The 22906-nt window shown below is 38.4% G+C and overlaps 1 protein-coding gene across 9 annotated transcripts in view; it reads right to left on the bottom strand.

The window, feature by feature from the left end:
• The window catches only part of LEF1 (lymphoid enhancer binding factor 1), a 117013-nt gene that overhangs the window by 91500 nt on the left and 2607 nt on the right, over positions 1–22906 (bottom strand). For 8 of the 9 annotated variants that reach the window (XR_011567082.1, XM_019962327.2, XM_019962328.2 and 5 more), the window contains exons 2-3: positions 21768–21834; positions 20184–20317 (exon numbers count right to left, since the gene is read on the bottom strand). Coding sequence is in view for 8 of the 9 variants with exons in the window: in XM_019962327.2 (XP_019817886.1) it covers positions 20184–20317; positions 21768–21834 (201 nt within the window). In the remaining variant the exon portion in view is untranslated. Of the gene's footprint in view, positions 1–16524; positions 19184–20183; positions 20318–21767; positions 21835–22906 lie in introns of those variants that run through there. The other variant, XM_070791085.1, reaches the window with a different exon arrangement.

Genomic DNA, 22906 nt, shown 5'->3' with positions numbered 1-22906 from the left:
TAGTTTATGTAGCTATTAGTCATGAACCATGAGTTTTTTGCTTTTTCAAGTCTGTGAAGTTCTAAAACATACTGACACTGAAGAAATGATCATCAAATAACTGTCCTTTCATTCTGTACAATATCTCTCAGTTCTGAAACACCAAGTAATTGATGAACAAAAGCTGCCTCTGTGTGTTTGACAGGATTTTGAATCAACAGGCATGGCTGTAAGGTCCCCAACTGTAAATCTTCTCTGAAAAAATTGTATCAAACTTTGTTGAACTGGAAAATTCTACCTCAGTTTACTGGGTTACAGTTTTGATGCTTGTTTTATTTGGAGTTTATTTTTTGTTTGGTTTTGTGCTTGGGAAAGGGGTACAAACTAAATCAACTTAGAATTGCAACAACGAAGTTCAGCAAGAAAACACGAATAATGACATTTCAAAATACAGACCTTTTTCTCTTGGAAAAATGCTATCTTTCCTGAATTTTACCATTTTCAGAAATTGCCAGACGTAAGTTCCAGTTATTTTTTCTATGTTGCATTCCTAATAAGCTTATCACATTTTCTAGACCCCAAGGCCCCAGTCTAATTTCCGATTACCAAGAAAAAGCATTTCTTTTATGATTCTGTCATTGGCCTTCTCCAGCAAACGATCAAGCCGAATAGCCACTGGAAGCATCCCCCGCTTCTCATTCATACCTGAGGGACAGTCACTGCCGGCTAACTGAACCCAGGCCCTTGCTCACGACCGAGCAGCCTACGTTTCCTAGGCTCTTTCTAGTGAGTCCAATATTCTTCAAGGCTCTCTTCAGAGAAATCTTGAATTTCAGAATTTCAGTCACCTGAACAGGATGTGCGATGAGCTAGCATGATTTGCTCAGCCAGCAGCCTTCAGAGCAACACCTCCGTGGCTAAGCAGAGACACACTGAGAGCAAGGAAATCTCAGGAGCTGGGGGCTCACACACTCCTAAGACTGCCCCTCAGCAAAAATTGCCATAATTGAGAGTTGGGGTGGCAACACTATAATAATACACAGGAGACTCGTTATATAGCATAATCTATATGCTGGCCTATTTATTTTTCCCTTCAGGAAGGACTATAATCTCTTGGAGGACCTGGAGGGTTTGCATGCTGCTGACAGAAAAGAAAATACAACTGCCTCAGAGGTGAAGAGTGGGGGAGGCAAGGTGGGTGAGGCCCAGGAGGAAGAGGCACAGCCCACCGTCTGGATCCCTCCAGGTGAGGCATTTAAATCGTTTCATACAAACATTTATTCTTAAAACCTTTCAATAATCAGATTCTATGCTTTTCCTTTGATAAACCATTCCAGTGTTTATTAATCCCTCCCTCTGAAGTAATTCTTCCAACCTAAATTCTTTCAACAGTTTAAGCCCATTTTCTTTGGATATTTCTTCAGTGAAGAACAAAGCTGGTCACAAACTTGTTTTGAAGAAACAGTCTTATACCCAGAGATGCTTTCAAGCGGCCTCCCTGCCTTGTCCAAGTCAAATGACCAGCTTCTTATCGAGCATGTCCTCTGGGGACTAGCAGAGAGATCTACCATTGAGAGCCACATCAATATGTCAAGGTTTGGATGCTGCCCGGTTTCCAATGTGCTCAGGATGACTGAGGACTGTCTCAGACAGCAGAGAGCTTTCTTTTCAAGCAGTTTCATCACTTGCACACACTGTACATTTTTGGTTTAAAATAGCAAACAGCCCAGCACAGACATCTAATCTCTGGGAAGGCAGCAGGATTCCCACAGGGCTGCTGCTAGAGGGCAGGGCCACAGGGACAAGCAGGAGATCCTGCACCGTTGGCACAAAGCACAACCACCAGTGAGGTAACTTAGCAGGGCTATGGCAGAGTCGCACACAGCCTCAGCCCCCAACCCAGGGTGCAGCAAGCCCAGGGGATTCTGAACCATCTGCACGTGACCTACACAGAAAAGAACCTCCCTAACAGGCCAAAAAGAGGAAGACTTTTTTTTTTTTTTCACATGTGTGCAGAATGTGCCTGTCTCATAAAAAAAACCTTCACAGGAAACACAGCAGCCAGCTTGTCAGAAATATCTCATTGGCTCAAACAGGAATATAGCTTCCCTTTACTTTTCCCACCAGTCTAGAACAGTGGGCTACAATGTAGCACAGGAAGAGCACACAGCATCAGCCACTGAGGTGCAGGAAGAAAACACCACAATATCCACACTCACATTTATATTAAAACATTTAAGCTTTACAAAATATTTTTAATATACAGACCATCTCAGAAAAGGCCTGCATTTGCTCTGTATGTCAGATGGGCAAGAGTACCAAGTGCACTGAAGATGCTAATAACAAAAGCACAAGGAGACTCAAGAAAATGGCAAAGCTGACAGTTACCTGACTTCTAGTAACAACTCTTTAAGAGCCTGCCTTAGTGCTAAAATCTATGATGAGATCTAACAAGAAGCTAACCAAAATAACTAGAGATTATTTTATTTGAAAGAAGAATCTGCAGCTTCCATCAATGACTATAAACAGTACCCTAAGTGTATACTCTGAGTTATTAGATAAATGTGTAATTTACGTAGGTAATTCATAAATAATTACAGTGGTCAAATGTTTTAACTGATTGGGAACTGCAATCAAAAATATTCTCTCATCACTGATTTATATATATGTATCTGATTTATATTTATATATATATTATATTTATATATATCTGTAATATCAACTGACTTTACCTTTTCCCCTTCCCCAGACAGACTAACCTAATTCATCTTCTCTCTGTACCGATGCTCATACCTGTGTCAGGGAAAGTATCCAACCTCTGTAAGGTGAGATTCAGCCATGAAGAGCCAAAGGGTAAAAGGAATGAAGTAGTGATAACATGCTACAACATGAATGAACCTTAAAAATACTCTGCTAAATCAAAGGAGCAAGTGACAAAGGACTGCCTATTACGATTCCATTCTTATAAAATGTCCCAAACAGAGAAATCTATTGAGACAAAAAAACAAGATTAACTGGTTGCTCAGACCTGGGGTGGTGGGGTAAGGGAATAGGGAGATGGGTGTGACAGCTGAAGGGTGTGGGATTACTTTCCGTGGTGATGAGAATGCTCTAAAACTGACTGTGGTGATGGTCACAGACATCTGTGAACATGTTAAAAACCATTAACTGTACCCCTCAAATGGCTGAATTGTACTGCACGTGAATTACATCTCAGTAAAGCTATTTAGAATATATAATCATTGAATAAATGCTAAATACATGAGTAAATTCCTCCTTCCCAATTAAAAAAAAAAAAAGGTAGAGGATAAAACCCTCCCAGACATGTTCTCCCTGCGTCAAAGTGCTATGTGGCTTAATCCTTGTCCACAGGGCTAAACTGTGACTTTAAAATGACAAGATGCTTGCTTGTGAAGTGCAGTGTCTGGGTGATAACTGTGGGCAAGGAATTCTAGGAATATACTGGGCTGTGAAAAAAGGAAAAGCAGAAAGAGGTATGAGTTGGTTCTCTGAAGGCAGACCTTTAACAATCAGCAACTCAACTGCATGGAACCATCCAAACTAGATGCCCAGATCTCATTTGTATGGTTAGTCTGCACTGCGGGTGCCCCCAGAACTTACTAATGGACAACAGGATGCCTTCCCAGAGCCAGGCAAAAGCAGTCCTGGGTCAGTTCTCCCCAATTCTCATACCATCAGACCTTACTGTACTCCTAGAGCAGAAAAACTCCTTTGCCAAAGCACTAATGTCAGTTCTGATGGTTTCAATATTGATAAAGCAATGCAAGAGAGAGATGCAAATATGATGGAGCTCAGGGGTCTGGCACCCAGAAGCCCAGGGGCTTTCAGACAAAGAAAGCACATGGATGTGACTGTGCCTCGCTCAGTCCATGCCATCCCCACTTGTTACCACTTCTAGACAAGAAAACCAAGAGTCCAAAGTGTTAGGAGCTCCTTCAAAGACCAACAGCCAGTAAATGCCTTGCCTAACTTCTTGTCAATACTACTCCCACCCAGTTCCCATGAAATTAGCAACAGAACTTAAAGAAAAAACTAAAAGCCTTTTAAAATTTACTTTTCCACAAGTAGCCAACTATTTTCAAATTTCTCATTGCATACACATTACTGAATTTATTAGTTATCTGAATAGTTTCTGAATAAACATTACATACACACCTCACATGTCCCTGAATTATGAACCAGTTTCTCAGTTGTAGGCTAAATGTCACATTTTTCTTGCTCTTTCCATCTTGGGAGCAAACATTTCCTTTTGAAAGTTTTAATCTCTAATTTCCCCAATTAGATACATGAGACTGCCTCAAAAATCTAGTTAATAAGAACTTACATTATTACATGTGGTTTTAGTTTAGAATTATTTAATAAATAGTATGGAAGACATGAAAACAAACATGCCCAGGCCTTTAATTCACAGATCTATCCTGATACCTATTCCTAGCAGGTAGTGATTCCCTGCCATGGATTTTGACCAAATATTTCCTATCTGTGATAACTAACATCATTTTCAAGGCAATAGTTTCCTGCTGTGTTTCCAACTATTAGGAAAATCTTCAAACTGTAAGTAAAGAAATGGAAACAGAGAGGTAAAAGTAATTTGCCCACTGGACAGCGCCAAGTAGCTGATCCTGGATTTGGATTCAGGCATTCAAGATCCAGGGCATGTGTTCTCAGCCCTACGTGATATAAGCAAATGTAAACTTGTCTACCTTCCTGAGATCCTGTTTCCCTAATTCTAATTGTGGTTAAGTCCAAAAATAACTCTTTAAAATGTGGTTAGAGAGTAAGCAGAGTCAATGTAAAGGTTCCTGGTGATGGTGCTAATGAAAGAGACACAGTACCAAGAACTGCACAGAGGAGATCTGACTCCTAGCCTTTCTTCTTACCAACCGTCAGTTAACTTGGCAGCCATGTTGATAAACTTGCCAATTTAAAATGCTTTATGATGGATGTCCTAACTTATTTTACATTAAATATAAACAAAATGCTCTATAAATTATTGATTTCTTAAGTAAGTCTTAGACTACTTACTATGCATAACCTTTTAATTTAAAAAAGTGTTTATTAAAGCAACTTTCCTGGCCCAACCCAAACAGAACTATCTCTATAACCACTTTAAAACAAGTAAATCAAATACTCTCTATCATATTTCAGATGGTCCGCAAGTCAAGAAAGGCTGGCACATACAAAAACTACTGTCTTCAGAAACTGCTGTCATATACTAACAATAGGGCTCAGCACAATGACTTTCAAAATAAGTACCTTCAGTGAATATTTATGAGATGAATGAGAAATCATTCCTCAAATAAACATTCTTTGGTGTTTGTCTTCATCCTACCAGGAAACTCGTTTAACCCTAGACTTGAGGGCTAATTCAGAGACTGCTACAACAGGTAACTTCTTCTGATAGTGAAAGGAAATAACATGTTTTCTCTGGTTACTGTACCATCCTACAAGAGTCAAAAGAGGGTCTTTCTTCTGAAATAAATTACATGAAATGAGCCAAGCTAGTGCTGGAAAGCATTTTCTTGTTATCAAAATGGTTAATATGCTTTATATATAAACACGTGTTATTTGCTTAGTTACGTCTGACTTTTTTGCGACCCACCGGCCTATAGCCCACCAGACTTCTCTGTCCATGGGATTTTTCAGACAAGAATAATGGAGTGGTCACCATTTCCTTCTCCAGGGGAACTTCTTGACCCAGGGATCTGAACCCATGTCTCCTCTGTCTCCTGCACTGCAGGCAGATTCTTTACCTGCTGAGCCATATATATATTTATATATAAAAAGCTTGCATAAATCAAGAAAGATATGATCCAGTGATTCAGATAAACATAAATACGCAAAAACACATTTATCTGAAGTCTATTTAAATAGACTTATTTCTATAATCTATTTAATTCTGTATAACTTATAAAAATAGATTATAAATATGTATTTTTAACAAGGTTTCATTTTAGCATTGTTTAAAATAAGAAAGACAAAAAGCACCCATAATTGAGGATAAAATCAATAAACTAAAATACTCATATACCTGGGTAGTATCCAGCCATGGCAACAGATGATGATATAGATCTTTACTTATTCATATGGGAAGATGAGCAACAACATATTTTTGATGAAAAATTTTAACAGTAACCTTATGAGCCATCTTATTAAAAAAAACTTGTATTATACGTAGAGTTGGATAAAGAAAATTTTAAGGAAAACATAAATGAAACCATTATATAAGTGACAGAAGGCACTTGCATTTTTTTCTGTTCTTTAATGAATTTTCCCCTAACTTTAAAAATATATATATTACCTTAAAACAACAACAGAGACATTTTCTTTTGAGAGAAAGAAGATTGTTTCTAATAATTATCTTCTTACCAAAAAAGCTTTCTTTTTTTTTTTTTTAAGGAAACCCACTGTTATAACTTCTCAGAAATGATCACAATTCCAGTTAATTCTAAGCTAATTTCTCTTACTTAACCTAATATCGTGATACCACAAAAATCACTACAAACAGCTCCTAGAAACAAAGCACCTACCACATTTTAATTGCTTATTGTGCAAAGAAGACTCTTTGGCAGCAGATTTTTGCCTATAAAACTCAGTTCTTATGGAATAAGGTGGCAACATCATTCACCAAGGAGATTCCAAAAATGACAAAAACCTCTGGCCACACTGCTATTTGATTAATCTATTGAGTCCTTAAGATATGTGGACACTGGGACCCTAGAATTAAGCAATAGGAATTCCCATAAAAATTAAGCATTTATCAAAATGTGGCTGATACACCCAAGAAACAAATATTTCCTGGGACTTTTCAAGAACACATTGAGCAATTACATGATTATGTGTTGAATAAACCAGAAGACAATTTTCAAGTATTCTGAGAACTTATTTAAGCCACCACTAGAGCCAAACCACTTACATTGTTTAATAAAGCACAAATATAACAGACGCTTTTAATCTTCAATATAATTTACTGACACTAACTCAGGATTATTCTTTAGAGGGAGGAACTAGTTTATAAAATGGGTCCCAGCTTCTAAATCAGGGCTATGTGGCTTTGAATCCAAGTTCTACCACTTACTAAACTCTGAGACTACAGTGAACAATGAAACCTGTGTGTGTCACTATCTTGAATGAAAAGACGGGAAAACTGGTAGTGTTCCTTCCACAGTGATATAGTGAGTATTTAATAAGAAAAATGCAAGTAAAGTGAATTCATTAGATATTATACAGTAGTATATTAATACTATTCCTCCCTCACCTGTGGTCAGTATGCACTTCTATTTTTTATCACACAGAGGCTTCTACACAAGGTTCAGGCAGCATTAGAAGTGAAGTGATACTTGTGAGGCATTGCTGACTTAGATAAATTATAGACCAAAATGATGTCCATAATGTAAAATGCTGGGTTGCAGATATGGGTTAATTTTTTGTTTTCTTAACATAGAAAACATAAAATAGTCCTTAAGTCAAACTCATGTACGTCTGTCCTAAAACTTGCTCCTCTTTCTAAATTTATTGTTTCCACTAACACTGCCCCTCCATCATCAGGCTAGAACTTTCTCCATCTGTTTTGTATCTCCTCCAGTTTCTCCTCCCTTCACTGAATTTAACTTGTTGCCTTAAACTCTAGCACTTTTTACTAGCACCATAGTTATTATTACCAAAAGTAATGTTAAAGACATTTATAATTTCATACATTTTTTATGTTCACAAACCCTCTACAGGTTAAAGCGCTGCAATATGCAGCAAATCTGGAAAAATCATCGTGGGCACAGGACTGGAAAAGGTCAGTTTTCATTCCAATCCCAAAGAAGGGAAATGCCAAAGAACGCTCAAACTACTGCACAATTGCACTCATTTCACATGCTAGCAAGGTAATGCTCAAAATCCTCCAAGCTAGGCTTCAACAGTACATGAATCAAGAACTTCCAGATGTTCAAGCTGGATTTAGAAAAGGCAGAGGAACCAGAGATCAAATTGCCAACATCCACTGGATAATAGAAAAAGCTAGAGAATTCCAGAAAAACATCTACTTCTGCTTCATTGACTACTCTAAAGCCTTTGACTGTGTAGATCACAACAAACTGTGGAAAATTCTTAAAGATATGGGAATACCAGACTACCTTACCTGCCTCCTGAGAAACCTGTATGCAGATCAAGAAACAACAGTTAGAACCTGACATGGAACAATGGACATCAAAATTGGGAAAGGAGTAATCAAGGCTGTATATTGCCACCCTGCTTATTTAACTTCTATGCAGAGTACATCATGAGAAATGCTGGACTGGATGAAGCACAAGCGGGAATCAAGATTACCGGGAGAAATATCGATAACCTCATATATGCAGATGACACCAGCCTTATGGTAGAAAGCAAAGAGGAATTAAAGAGTCTCTTGATGAAGGTGAAAGAGGAGATGAAAAAGCTGGCTTAAAACTCAACATTCAGAAAACTAAGATCATGGCATCCAGCCCCATAACTTCATGGCAAATAGATAGGGAAATAATGGAAACAGTAAGAGACTTTGTTTTCCTGGGCTCCAAAATCACTGCAGATGGTGACTGCCACCATGGAATTAAAAGATGCTTACTCCTTGAAAAAAAAGCAATGACAAACCTAGACAGCACATTAAAAAGCAGAGACATTATTCTGCCTACAAAGGTCCGTATAGTGAAAGCTATAGTTTTTCCAGTAGTCATGTAGAATGTGAGAGCTGGACAATAAAAAGGGCTGAGTGCCAAAGAATTGATGCCTTCAAACTGTGGTGCTGGAGAAGACTGTTGAAGAGTCCCTTGGACAGCAAGGAGATCAAACCAGTCAATCCTAAAGGAAATCAACCCTGAATATTCATCAGAAGGACTGATGCTGAAGTTCCAATACTTTGGCCACCCGATGGAAGAGTCGACTCATGGGAAAAATCTGATGCTGGGAAAGCTAGAAGGTAGGAGGAGAAGGGGATGACAGAGGATGAGATGGTTGGATGGCATCACTGACCCAATGTACATGAGTTTGAACAAGCTCTGGGAGATGGTGAAGGATAGGAAAGCCTGGCATGCTACAGTCCACAGGGTCACAAAGAATTGGACACAACTAAGCTACTGAACCATAAATACGTTAAAAATCTTTAACATCTTCCTGATGAGAAATACATGGATTCAACAATCATTTAGCATCTTCTGTGTGCCAGTGACGGCAGTGATAGCTGAAGTTGCAGAAAACACCCTGCTGCTGCTGCTGCTAAGTCGCTTCAGTCGTGTCCGACTCTGTGCGACCCCATAGACGAAGTCCACCAGGCCCCTCCATCTCTGGGATTCTCCAGGCAAGAACACTGGAGTGGGTTGCCATTTCCTTCTCCAAAGCACCCTGCAGTGAGGGTCAAAGTCTGATCCAAGCATGGTACCACTACTTACTAGCTGTGTGATCCTGCCAAATTACCTACTTTATCTGACCGAGCATTTTTTGGTCTAGTTTTACAGCAGTCCTTTAACCACCTGTATGATCCCTATGCCTCAATCTCCTCATCTGTAAAATAGGGCTATTCAGGATATCACAGGGTTCCTGTGAAGACTAAATCATCTAATATACATTAAGTGCTCAGAACAGGTCCTGGCACTTACTCAAGACTCAAAACTAACAGCTAATGTCTAGTCCATGGACTATATACTTCATGTTCAGATCATTTCTAAGCTCAATTTCAGGTTTGTGATTCTGTATTAGTCTGTATTTTGTTAAAGGCTCTCCATTTAAATATAGATTGATATCTGCTGTTACTGCTCTACATTAATACATTTTAACAAGTTTTGCTCTATATATTCCACAAATATCTGCAGAGTAACTTGCTCTAATGCCAAGTAGTATAACTGGTTGTGAGCACAGAGATGAGTAAGAGAAGCTCCCTATCTAAAGGAACTAACAGTGAGTGAGACAGACAGACACAGAGACAACAACGATTGTAAGCAGTGATAACAGGTTTGAAGAAGGTTCTGTGGGAGCCAGGAGAGAGCAGAGTCTCTTACCTGGTGGTGAAGTCAGGAGGAGCGTCCTGGAGGAGATACTGTGTAGCCCAGATCTTCAGGGATGAACAAGACTATGCCGGCAGGAAGAAAAAACAGGGCATTCCAGGGAGAGCAAGCTATAACAACCCAAAGACAGGAATTTGGGAAAGCAATAGGATGCGGGTGTGGAAATGTAGCTTAACTGTAAGCTGCAGGGTAAGGAGGCAAGGCTCGAAAGGCAGATGAGCTCAGACTGCAGAAAGCTTTGAAAAGAACGCTAAAGAACGTGGGTCCGTGGAGGAAGGATACAACCCCCCTGAGGTCTCCACGAACAGTGCCAGCGGTCTCCGTGAGGGACAGGGCTGAGTGGTAGTGAGTGAGCTTTGGGGCCATAGCGCCTGACTGCTGCCTAGGTATAAGACCTTGCATGAATCACTGAGGATATCTGAACCTCAGTTAAATTACTGAAAGTCTACCTGGTCATTATTTTTCTAAACCTTACTTTAGGTAAGAATCACTGAAGTACCTGGGTTAAAGTGTACACGAATGATCCGTCTGCAGCCTCTGGTTCAGGACATTTGCAGAGGGGCCTACAGATTTGCTTTTTTAATAAGAACACTAGTAAACTCAGATGCAGTTGTTCTGCCTTCCATAAACACTATTACTAATGCAGAGTACCCTATATTGTACTTTTGTCAGGATCAGTAGAAGAAGTGGCAGCCTATGTTACAGGTTAAGAAACCAAGGTTCAGAGAGTAAGCAGCAGACACCGAGATCTAGATCTTCTGGTCACGGGTCAGGAGCAGACACCGAGATCTCAATTTTTCTGACTCTAGCAGCAGTGCTCTGCTGCAGCTCCCATCGTGCATATGCACGTATGTCACCACTACTGGCCGTGGCCATCGGTCTGATCCGTGATCGTGACTCAGGGGACAACCACGCTCTCATTGTCCCCTCCTTCTGAAGCTTGGCACATCCAGTAGTAACTTCTGCTCCTCGGCAGCAGCTGTAGCCTCCGTCTCTCCCGCACCGTCATTCACTTTCCCCATGGAGAGCGACTCATATCTGGTGATTTGGAGGAAGAACCGAGCAAGGACAGACTGACCCTTTGTTCTCTCTTGGGGCCAGCTTACCCCAACATGAGTTTGCTCTTGTCCCCAGCTCCACTGGAGGTAAACTCCCTGCCCCTGTTGGGGACGTCTGTGACTTACTGGTGTTCCACGTGGGGAGGTCAAAGGAAGTCCAAACTTGTGTCATGCTTCAGGCCACTTTCTCCAGCCTGATTAATAATGAAGCTCATATTCTGCTCCCCATCTGTCCAGCTCCTTGTCTCCTGCTGGACTGATTCTTGACTGGAAGAGGGCCTCAAAACATCAACCATAACCAAATGTGAATGTAATCTAATAATACTTTTAAATACTGACTTCAAAATTTTTTAGGGTTAAATCACATTGTTGGGTTACCCCCATCCCTCGCTTAAAAAGGTGTATTGCCTTTGACTCTACAATTCCACTTCTAGTAATTCATTTCAAAGAAACAGAATGTGTGCTAAGATATACTTAGAAAATATGCATTCCATCACATCTTGCTTTAGAGGTAAAAAAAAGTGATACTATATCTAAATGTTTTACCAACAAAGGACAGACTAAATAAATTAGGCAATACATTAGCCATCATTAAAAATGTTGTTACAGAAGAGTAAAAAAGATATCCACTGTATACGGGTGGGAAAACAGGAAAAAAATGGTATATTATGCTCCCATGGCCATGAGTATATAACATATATATTTATGTATGTTTACATGTATTTCTAAACGTGCACAGGAAGAGGTCTAAAAGGCTGCATGGTGAGCTTTGATGACCATCTCTGACAGCAGGATCCTAGGAATTTCATATTTTTTATTCCTTTTGGTCATCTGAGTTTTCTAGTGTACTGCTTTTTTAAATGAAAGTATTTTCTTTTTATTTTCATAAAAAATAGCTAAGCATTACTGAAAAGAAACTGCCAACAAAATCGTCAAAGTAATAATTTGGGGTTTTATATTTTAATCAACATATGATTCATTTAATCAGTGTTTTATGTTCCAGAAGGCAGTAATGGTTGGTTATTTTAAATGACAATTAACAAGTCTTCAGACCTTAAAAAGGGAAGAGCCATGATTCCATTGCTTACTAAAACCAAAGCAGGTTCCTACTGCCCCTGAGGATAGGCTGTTATCTTTAGCATGGAGATTACTACACCCAGCCAGTTTTCATTTGTATAAATTGCCTAGCTCAGTACCTGACACATGGTAATAGTTTAAAAAAAAAAAAAAAAGTTAATTGTTCTCCCTTTCCAAAGAATTTGAGTTTTAATTTTAAACTTTTTACTTATACCAAAAAATTGAGTAAAAACCAATTCAAGCAACATCTTGGAGACTTGATTCTTTTCCTAACCCTGTCAGCTACTTAGCTGGTTAGCCCAGTTATAGTAAACAGTAAACATTTTTTACTTTGGTAAAAATTTTTACTTTGGTACTGCTGGTTTTCAGACTTAAAAAAAAAAAAAATCCAAGTTTTGGAGTCTAAGACAAAGTTTGACACACTGGAGATAAGATCACAATACGTTTTTTCCGGGGTCCAAGTCATATGAACTAGAGTGCCAAGATGCTGTGTGTTCATAATTATTACAAGGTAGAATATATACTGTTTAAAATTGGAGAACGCTAACTCTACATTGATATATATATTTAACATTCATTGACTTTTACTGAGAGAAAAAGAAAAGTCTTGAAAGGGTGGAAGCTGGAATTTTCCAATGAGACTAGAAAAGCACTGATTTCTCCTTGCTGCCCGGCCAGCCTATCCCCTTGGACCTGATTTTTTTAGGTGCCAGGAAAGCAAGAAAGACTTAAGTCAGAAGAAAATTCCAAGGGGAAAGAAAAATAACTCGCCTGTCGTCCTCTACATTCACAAGAGGTTCTTAAATCTCTTCTCTATAGATTGTTTGCAGTGGGGAGAAGAAACCCAGCTCTCAAAGGATGAAGGAAAAAAAGTCTCCTAAATAAAAATCAATTATTACCCCAATCCAAGGACTTAAGAGTCATCTGGCAATTTCATACCAAATATCAGAAGGATATAAGAATTTTAACAAATCTTTAATTTAGAAATCTGTTCCCTCATGCATCTCATTCCCTTAGTAGAAGAAATGGTGCTCTCCTAACAACTAGGAGAGAAAAAAAGAGCCCAAGAGAAGAAAGCTGCCTCCCCAAAACTTTTATTTACACAGATATTTTCTTAAGGTTATTGTAAGGCCTTTACCCAGTCATCCAGATTCCAGATCAGCACAGTGACACGGTAAGAAACAACAATTTCTCCCCTTTCTCAGGAGCTTCCTAAATACAGTCAAGCACCTTCTGTGGCAGGATTCCACCAGGCTGGGATGAGACTTGTGCTTTGCTTCCTTAGCTAGACAACAGAGTGCTTTCGCAGGGTCTGTGCCATCTGAATTGCACGTCAATCACATAAGGTAAGCAAGCCAGACATTAATATGCCTCAAGATCAACAGGGAAACAAAGGCTGACGGAGGCCCAAGGCTCTTGATGGAGAGTCATGGAGAGTGATGGACATGGGACTACACCCCAAATCTACTGACATCTTGCCCAGGACTTTCCTCCTCCACAGGCTCAGCCTTCACAAGAGACTGCCTACCTCCACCTAATAAAGACTCAAAAATTTTGCTCTCCATATTGCCAAAGGATATAATCAATTTACAACACATACTGGTCTAGAAAACTCAGCACTGATGCTACTACACGTATTTAGAAAATACACGCAGAATTTTTTAGTGTCTCAAAATACGTCACGTGTTATTGAAAAAAGAAATATCCTTTCTATCTGGGAAAGAATAAAAATGAATTGAGAAGCATTAACCATATGATACTGCAACATAATTGAAGATAGTTTTCTTTTTATTATGACTTCATTTCTGTCTCAAGTACCCTTCTGAAAAAAAGCATTTCCATCATCTCTTCTTGTTCAATTAGGTTTCCAGGACCTAAGTAAAGATAAGTACTTCTCAGGATCAGTCCTCAAATGAGGACCCAGTCCCATTCTTTTTCACTCTAGCAGGGAGCTCTCCAGCTGACTGTTTTCAGCTATTACTTGGAAACTTGACATTCTGCAAGCAATGACTCTGACTTCTTCATTAAAGACATGGTCTAAATGTGTTTTTTTTTTTTTCACTGATGCAACAAATCAAAAAAAGTAATATAATAAAACACTAAGGATTATTTAGTAGACACCTTCAGATTTTCATATAGGATTTGGTTGAATAAAGACAGATCCTTTGGACATATCTGAAAACCATACATGAAAATTTTCTAGTACATTATTCAGCAAATCTACTGAAGTGTCTATTCTGTGCTTTCCTAACACATAACTATCTCAAAGTTCATCAGTAATCTCTGATTAACTGATCAATTATCATTTGCAGTTGGATAGGCTTTATTGCAAAAATGTTCAGAATTTTTTTTTTTTTAAAAAAAGGACTTACAAAAATACCTTTGTATGTCAGCTTTTAACAGTTTTGTTAACTATTTCATACAGAATCTGACAATAATAAAAGAAAATTAAAACTACGCTAGAGCCACTCCTCTTTTTAAATTATAGCACCTTCTTTTACAGCAAAGTCGACAGTTCCTACAGGAACTTCACAAGGTCACAATGTTTAAAAAGTGATCATCAATCTAAAATATATTTTAAAAATTATTTAAATAAAGTCCAATGGCTGGTACCATACATATAGCTAAAATTTCATAAGAATTGAGGCCTAAATGAAGTGTCTGAGAGTGTACCTTTGGTTATAAAGCTGAGAGTTTAAAAAAAAAATTGAGTAAGGACCTGCTGGGACAGTACAAAGCATTACCAAGTCTCTCAAATGCTACAATATTAGCTTTCTACATACTGGATCAGTGTGGCATGATCACTGAAGTGATAACTTTAAGATACAAGTTTGAAATGACTATCTTCTTTAAAAAAACATTCAGTTCCACAACAGCAGCACCTACATAATGCTGAGTTCTACTTTTGCCTTAGAATCAAATATATGTGCTTTTCTGTTGGCCCAAGGACAGTGCTGGCATATTTTCTCTTTAAATTTCAAGTTTATCTTGAAATCAAAGGGAAACCAGTTTTATAAAATCCTATCTATAATATGTAAATGAGGAGCAAGGGGAGTTAGAGACGAATGGAATGATCCCATTGCTTAAAAAAATGTCAGTCACATACACCAAAAACAGTTCTGCCTAAATAACTAACAGGATTAGTTAAAAACAAGACTCAAAAGTTGTAAAAAATTTCTCAGCTGGTATTATGAAAAATACATGTGAGGTAACAAGTTGAAGTCCAGATAGAGCCATTTATGAGGTCCTCACTCTGTCCTGTTAGAATTACAGAAGTCTGTCTGCAAGAAAGAAATGGATCAAAATAATGGGATTGATGAGACCAAGTTGAGGACCTGCATGTGGGCAGGGGGAGGGGAACTTCAAAGAGCAAGATTTTCTGCAAGTTGGCTTAATAGTCTTGTTTTAGTGAAACTAGGTTGTTCTCATGCCTTTATGAATGAACAAGAAATTTCAAGGGTCATTTCAAAAAAACCTATCTGACTAACGATCACACTTCTGCCGCACCAGTCATGCAAGGCAACATCAGCTCCTGAAAGGTCACGTCAGCACGGCACCTGGGACACTTGAATTAGCATGCCAGTCAGTCATAAGATACCTGAATTATCTGAAGGGGGAATGGCAATCACTTCCAATTATTCTGACTGTGATCCTTTCCCTACTCTGTAGCAGTACAATTAAGATGAATCAAACAGAAGAGTTTGGGGCTCTGAGGAGCTTTCCCACATATTCTCTTGAGATCACATTCAAATCTGAGATAGAATACACTTTCTAAAACTTAACTTCTCCTGAACTTAAGAGGAAAATTCCATGTACTTAGCTTCAAAAAGTAGACAACTTATAGGAGAAAATTTTAAATCATTAATCAGTAAGTCACATGAGGTAGCTCCTCAAGGAAAGTGAAAAGACACTTAAAAATTCTGCTGAAAATAAGAGCCAGAGTCTCTCTGAACTGTTAATAAGTCATTGTCTTCCTATCGATGACTATTTCTGTGATTGTTTTCAAAGCTATGCAGTAGTGTGAGAGACAGATGGGTAAGCGTTGCCTTAGTGATCAGACATGTTCACTTAGTTCCTTAATTCCAGATGTGAACGATGACAAAAATCTAATTTTAACTGTAAGCAAACACAAACATGGGCGGAGGCTGGTGGGGGCAGGTTAAGACAAAGTTCTAAGAGGAATAATTCTGCTCATTAGACGTCAAAATGTTGACCCCCTCCAGGTAAAAACCATACCACAGAAGTGAACTGCTCAAAATAATTATAAAAGAACCCTGAAGCATTTTAAGAGCAAAAATAAGAAAAATGAATCTACTAAAAATAAGAAAAGATGATGAAATTCAAACACAGACATCTTCCTTTCCCACCTGAAAATCCATCCTGAGAAAGATCACAAAGAAGCCAGCGATGCAGTCAGCAACACTGTCCTGACCAGGTGTCGCTGCGGTTGGTGTGAGCTGAGCACCGACGCTTGCTGTTGCTTCCTGCACCGAGTCTGCTACTGTTCCTTCCCTGAGCAGCTGAAGAGAACCCAGTCGTTTCTCTTCAGAGGTGTTAAACATTTGGGTTGCTTGAGGGACAAATGGAAGTTTGACACCTAAGACGAATAACCACAGTGCATGAAGCCAATGGGAACTTTCACTATGTAAAGGCAGCCAAGCTCACTGTCTCACGGCTTTCAGGCACACAAGGGCCAGGACCCAGCACAGGAGGCAACCAACTATGTAGTCCTTTTTAAGACATCGCCATTGGCCTCCAAGGATTTTCATAAATGAGACTCAGAGAAAGAAGGTCTTGGGAGTATGCTTTTAATAAACTCTCCAGAGCCCCTGCTCTGAAATATTTAAGAAGCTGCTACATCTTCTCACACTCAGTGAAAATGACCATCCCAAGCCAAGGTTTACTGTGCTTTAAGAACTCACACTGACACCAAACATGTTATTATTATAGGTGCTTTCTTGCTAGGCCTGCCTCATTTATCTGAACAAGAATTCCTATTTAAAATTCTATGAGACACCCATTCACAAGATTTCTAGTACAGACACACCTCTAAGAATTCCAGTTCTGGAAGGATGTAATTAGCCAATTAAAATTTTCCTTCAGATGGGGGGAAAAAAAAAGCTTGAATGGCAATAGTGGTTCTTCTGTGCAGGTAACTCTATATATTTAGGTCATGAGTAAGGGCTGTGTGAGCAAATATATGTCAGTGTTTGTCTTAAAAAGAGCAAATGCATATAGAATTGTTAAAATGAGCTACCAGCAGAAACACTCCTGTGCATGCCAGTTGGCCTTGGCTGGTATTCTCTGGATTATCTAAGGTTACAAGCAAACAGAAGATTCTGTGTGGGGAAGGGGCAGTTGGGTTTTCCCTCACCACCCCCCCTCCATGTTTTTCTAATCCTAACACCTGAGGGCAGCAGATACAGTAAACAAGGGGTTGTTTGTAATGCAAATCCAAGCAGCAGGGCTGACTAGGGACAGCTCCCACCCCAAGTCCAAACACAAATGGTCACCCTGCTCCTGACACCCTGGATGCAAACCTATCACTGTGGATGTCCGCTAGGCAAACACTCAGTCCTGCTAAGAACAGAGTTAAAGAGCAAGAGGCAGAAGTGTGGTTGGGGTGAAGGGGAGGGGTTGCCTTCCGGTTAAAGTGCTTTGGGACTTAGCATTAAAAACAGCTGTTACCCATTAAAAACCAAAGACTGCGACCCACTTCGGCTGGACCCTAAAAGAGAAAAATTGAACATAGTCTTGTGGTTAAAACTGCAAAGCTTCTGGAATTGGGCGAACTGCAGAATACTGGCAAGAAAAGGTGCCTAAAATAAATGTGTTCTAAAATGGAACAGAATAAAAGCAAAGCAGCAGATAGGAGGGTAAGGTAACTGTTTCCTAACCACACCCCTTTCCTCCACTCTACCCCCACCAACATTTATTCTGGCCACAAATCTTTCCTAAACAATGAATGACTGTTCAATTCACTGACCTCAAAATTTTAATATATACACTAACAATAAATACTTTCCATTCTATCAATTTAAAATGATTAGTATACTGAGGGGCTAGGGGAAAAGGCTGGTTTAAAGAGGAAGAGCAGCTTAATTTTCAATATTGTTGGGAATAACAATATAAATAACAATAGATTTTTATTATATTGACTTTTAAAAAATTATTGCCTTGAAAGAAGAACTGGCTGAACTGAAGAACAAATTTCACAAATACTTATTAAGCATACTTATTACTTACTATTATAAGTATTACTTAATACTTATTAACTGTGTTCACAGCCTAAAAGTGTAAGATTATTTTAGTGGCTATTTTCTATTGTTACCAAGTCAGAGACTATAGTTTGATTTGTTGGAAAGATTATTTGTTATTCTAAAAAGGCTTCAGCAGAAATCTTCAGTTATTTCTTATCTAAAATATAGTCTCCTTCCCCCACCCCTTCAAAACATCAACAAGAAAAAAATAGCCCAACTTTAAATTATCTGATATGTATGCATATTTAATTCAACAGAAACAAAGTCTCCTACAAATTTTAAAACTCATAAGCATTTATCTGGGTGGTCGCTAAATGTTAAAAACTGTTTGCTTTTATTAGTTCATTCACTTTTTAGGTAAGAGATTCATATGTACCGCACACACATTTCTATCATTAAATATTTGAAAAGCCTTTTAAAATGTGAAATCACTATTTCCTATAACAACCATCATAAGATTTCCTAGATCTCCATTTTAGCTTCTATGTGAAAATTGGAAAAATCTTATTCCCTACTTAAGAGGTCAAATATCTTTTTGAAATTCATGGGAAAAAATAACTTTTAAATCACAGTGCCCCGCAAAAAGTGGTTATATTTCCTAGATCGATCTCTTCAACAGCTGAGGGCCACAGATAATCAAGATAAGCACAAATACTCTTTATTTGTTCATGACTGATTAGGAAATATTTCTCTTTTCTACATTGGAGTATCTCATGGTTCCCAGATTCTGTCCACTGAGATATCAACGACAGTACTTGCCCCAGATGTCTTCCACTGATTTTTTTTTTTCTTTTCACTTGGTGAAAGCACTGGGCTAATAAGGCAAAGATACAGGTTCCATTTTATGATCCTAGATTTGACTCGCAGGAAGGCCAGTTAGACTGAAACATGATCCCCAAGACCCAAACATACATGTTTTTCATTGGGCTTTGGGTGGCACAGGGAGAGTGAGGCCAGAAAGAAGGTAAACATATTGATGGATCAGTAAAAATCCACCACTACCTCCAAAGAGATGAACCTCAGGGAGGACTCCATTTCACACTCAGGTACCACAGAAGTTACCCTTTGGATGTTTTCTTACTGTATAAATTGAGGTTTCCATGTTAACCGTAATGTATAAGGCAGTTTTAATGCCTCCACATTTTCAGAACTTAAAAGTTAACTGAGCCACCACTTAAAAGAAAAATTTTTTTTCATTAAGAGTTATTTTCAAGCGATACTTCTTAGCAACTGACAATAAAGTAAAAATAGCTCATTGCTCCCCCACACCTAAACTGATTTTAAAGAAACATTAGCTAACACAACAAAATGAGACACTGTTTTAAAAGCTGAAGTAACATTCCCAATGTTCAGTTCCAAGTGAGCCAAAGGAATTCTGATTCTACATAGCTTACCAGCAGTGAAAGCCATAGACCACTTAGTTAATTGAAAGATTAAATCAATTTCTCTCTCTCATCAGAGTAGAAAGCATAATACTCATAAAATCATGAGTTTGTTGATTTAAATTCACTTGATATCATGATAGCTCATGATCTGTTTTTTTATTCATCTTAACCAATAAACCAAAAGCTAATATCCGAAGGTCAAAATATCAAAAAGTAGCACCATTTTAAGGCAGCCATTCCTTATAACATGTCTTATTTAGCAACAACTGGTCATATATAATGAAAGCATTTCCAGTAAGTTTAAAAAAACAAACATTTTGCCAAAAATACAAATTAATTTGCACTTCTGAAAATAATTTGCAACATCAGCATGTTACTCACTGTTCTTGGGATGGGTGGAGAAAGAGATCCATTTGACATGTATGGGTCATTATTCATATTTGGCATCATTATGTATCCAGAATAACTCGAGTAAGAGGGTCCCTTATTGTAGAGACCTCCATCTGGATGCTTTCCTAAGAGAAGGCAAAGAACAATCAATGATGCTTTGACTTCCTTTTATATCACTGTATTTTTCATTGAAAAGTTAATAGTTCTACTATAAATTAGACTTTACATGAGATTGTTTACAAAATATTATAACTGGGTTATTATGCTCTATTTTATATTGACAGTATTTACTCTCTTAAATGGCTTAGCAGTGAACCAGATGTTTTAAAAACATGTGGTTCAATTTACTTCCAGTACTGACTGGTGTTTTTACAAAAATAAGTGTTATCCATCTAACTTAATTTGCTCTAATACTAACAAACTGGACTAAGAAATACAGACACATGAAAAAAGGCCTACAAAGCTATAATATAAATACACTAGGCTATTCAGCTATACACACACATATATATTTATACACCTAAAGTTACACTCCACTTTATAGGCAAACAAAAAATTCTACCTGTACTTCTGGATTTCTGGAAATTTTCTAGATTTTACTGACGGAGCAAGTTGTGTCTAGCATATGGGAAACTACCCAAATTTATGAAGGATTAACTCCAGGAGACTTAATTTTATGTGCTACATTTATATCACACTGCCAAAGAAAAGTGCGTTTGCGTGTGTGTGTTCAGTGTATACATTTCTTCCCTTTTATCTGTGTATCTACTTTGAGGCTCAGAAGGAAGCTTGATATTATAGTTCTCTTCCTTTCTTCCCCTGGCTGACATGTATGTGCGAACCCTTCATTCTGGTCAGGCCAATTGTAAGTAATTAAAGGAGAACAGAAATGCAGGCTGTTCAACAAGGGAACCCTAGACATCACAGATTCTTTTAAAGTCACAGGGAGTTCTCCTTAAGTCTCAAAAAAAAAACACGCAGGATTTTTACAGTTTTGAGCAAGAATCAGAAATGGGGAGAAAATCCATCATGTTTCATAGGCATAGTTCTTAATTTTAAGATTAAAGTGTTATATTTTTACATATTAGATTCTTCTTTAGTGAGCTGTATTTAGTCTGTGCATATAGTGCCTGGCTTCTCACTAAAACAAGAAACTGCAAACAAATGAAGACCCACTTGAAACTATTCCTGTTGGAAAATAAATCGGTGTAGACTGTCACTGTTTGTAAAAATGCATGAAAAAAAAATACTAAAGATGTATGACAATTAGAATATTAGGGAAAATGAGGAAAAGAGAAATACTCATTATAGACATTTCTCTTCCATAAAGAATCTGGAAGCCAAAGGAAATTCAAAAGCCCTTAACTCATTCAGTTTTATAATTATGGAAATATGTATTAGAGGTAAGCAATAAGTTTTCTGGATTTTCTTTACCATTTTGGTCAAACAATGGGCACAATCTTATTACATATGCTTCGAGTTTTTTGGATGCAAATAAAAATAGCAAATGTACCAATATTCACAAATTGTACATGTTAAATAATAAAGTTGGGAGAAGTAGAATTAGCATCTTACCATCATCAGGATGTTCTCTGGCCTTGTCATGGTAGGACTCCTGAGAGGTTTGTGCTTGTCTGGCCACCTACCAGCACAAATCCCCACCCCCAAAAGAAAGAAAATTGCTTTAGAGTTTGTGACAATGATGATATAAGTGCATATCCACTGGTAACTCAAAAAAGGGGGATTAGATGCAACTCAATCTACCTGTTTTATTAATCTAAGAGGACAGGCTAGGACTGAGTCCTGGGAAATCTTTTCAATGTGTTCCTGAGAACTACCTCTACGGTACTAGAAACTACAAATGACAATAACAACTGAAATGAACCTGTCAACAATCCACATGCTGTTCTGACCACTGTTTACTAAAATACATCAAGACTACATGGATACCTAATATGATAGGAATTTCAGTTATGGGGGTTGATCATTTTGATAGTTTCTTCAACCACTATTTACTTCAGTCAGAGATGATTAAAAGCAGGCTGAAATATCATTTTGCAACCAAAAATGACATTTTAAATAAAAACAAGCCCATGACTCACAAGTGGGGGTCTTAGGCCATTGTCCCAAACCAATTACAGCAGGAGCTCCCCTATTCCTAAGCTACCATGGCTGTCAGTGCGAGCTTACAAGAGAAAAGTGAACTATTCTGTGGTTAAAGGGAGGAAAACTTGAGAGTCGAGCTACAGACATCTAAAAGGTAGCCCAGCTAATATCGGTTCTGGTAACCACCATCCACCCAGATTCAACCACGTGCAAATCGGTGGTATTACCCCTTCAGCATCTTCCTTGGGTCTGCCCCATGCCCACTTATCACCAGCAAAGATTAACAGAGCCCTAATACCTGAGTTCTGGGGCTTCAAACACAGCTCCCTTCTCCCCAGGCAAAAACATGTAGAAAATGTGAAGTGGGTGGCAAATTTATTTATAGAAAAAGGAAGGGCAAGGGAAAAGGGCAGAAATTTGAAAAGGCTATTCTACAAATACGAGTTTGGCCTCAAGTGTTTCGGAGGCTATTTGGTTCCTTGGACATGTGTCCTCCCAGTGACCTCCTCTCCCCGCCCAATACACAGTCACAAATCTTTTAAGTGGAATTAGGTATGCTCTGGGCAACCCCAGTTTCCCCCCTAAGTTGGCATGTTGAGATGAAAGAT

This window comes from Bos indicus, chromosome 6, assembly GCF_029378745.1.
Source record: "Bos indicus isolate NIAB-ARS_2022 breed Sahiwal x Tharparkar chromosome 6, NIAB-ARS_B.indTharparkar_mat_pri_1.0, whole genome shotgun sequence".
In the NCBI taxonomy this organism is placed as follows: domain Eukaryota; kingdom Metazoa; phylum Chordata; class Mammalia; order Artiodactyla; family Bovidae; genus Bos; species Bos indicus.
Note: the sequence above shows the minus strand (reverse complement) of the source record. Positions and strands in the feature narration are given on the sequence as shown.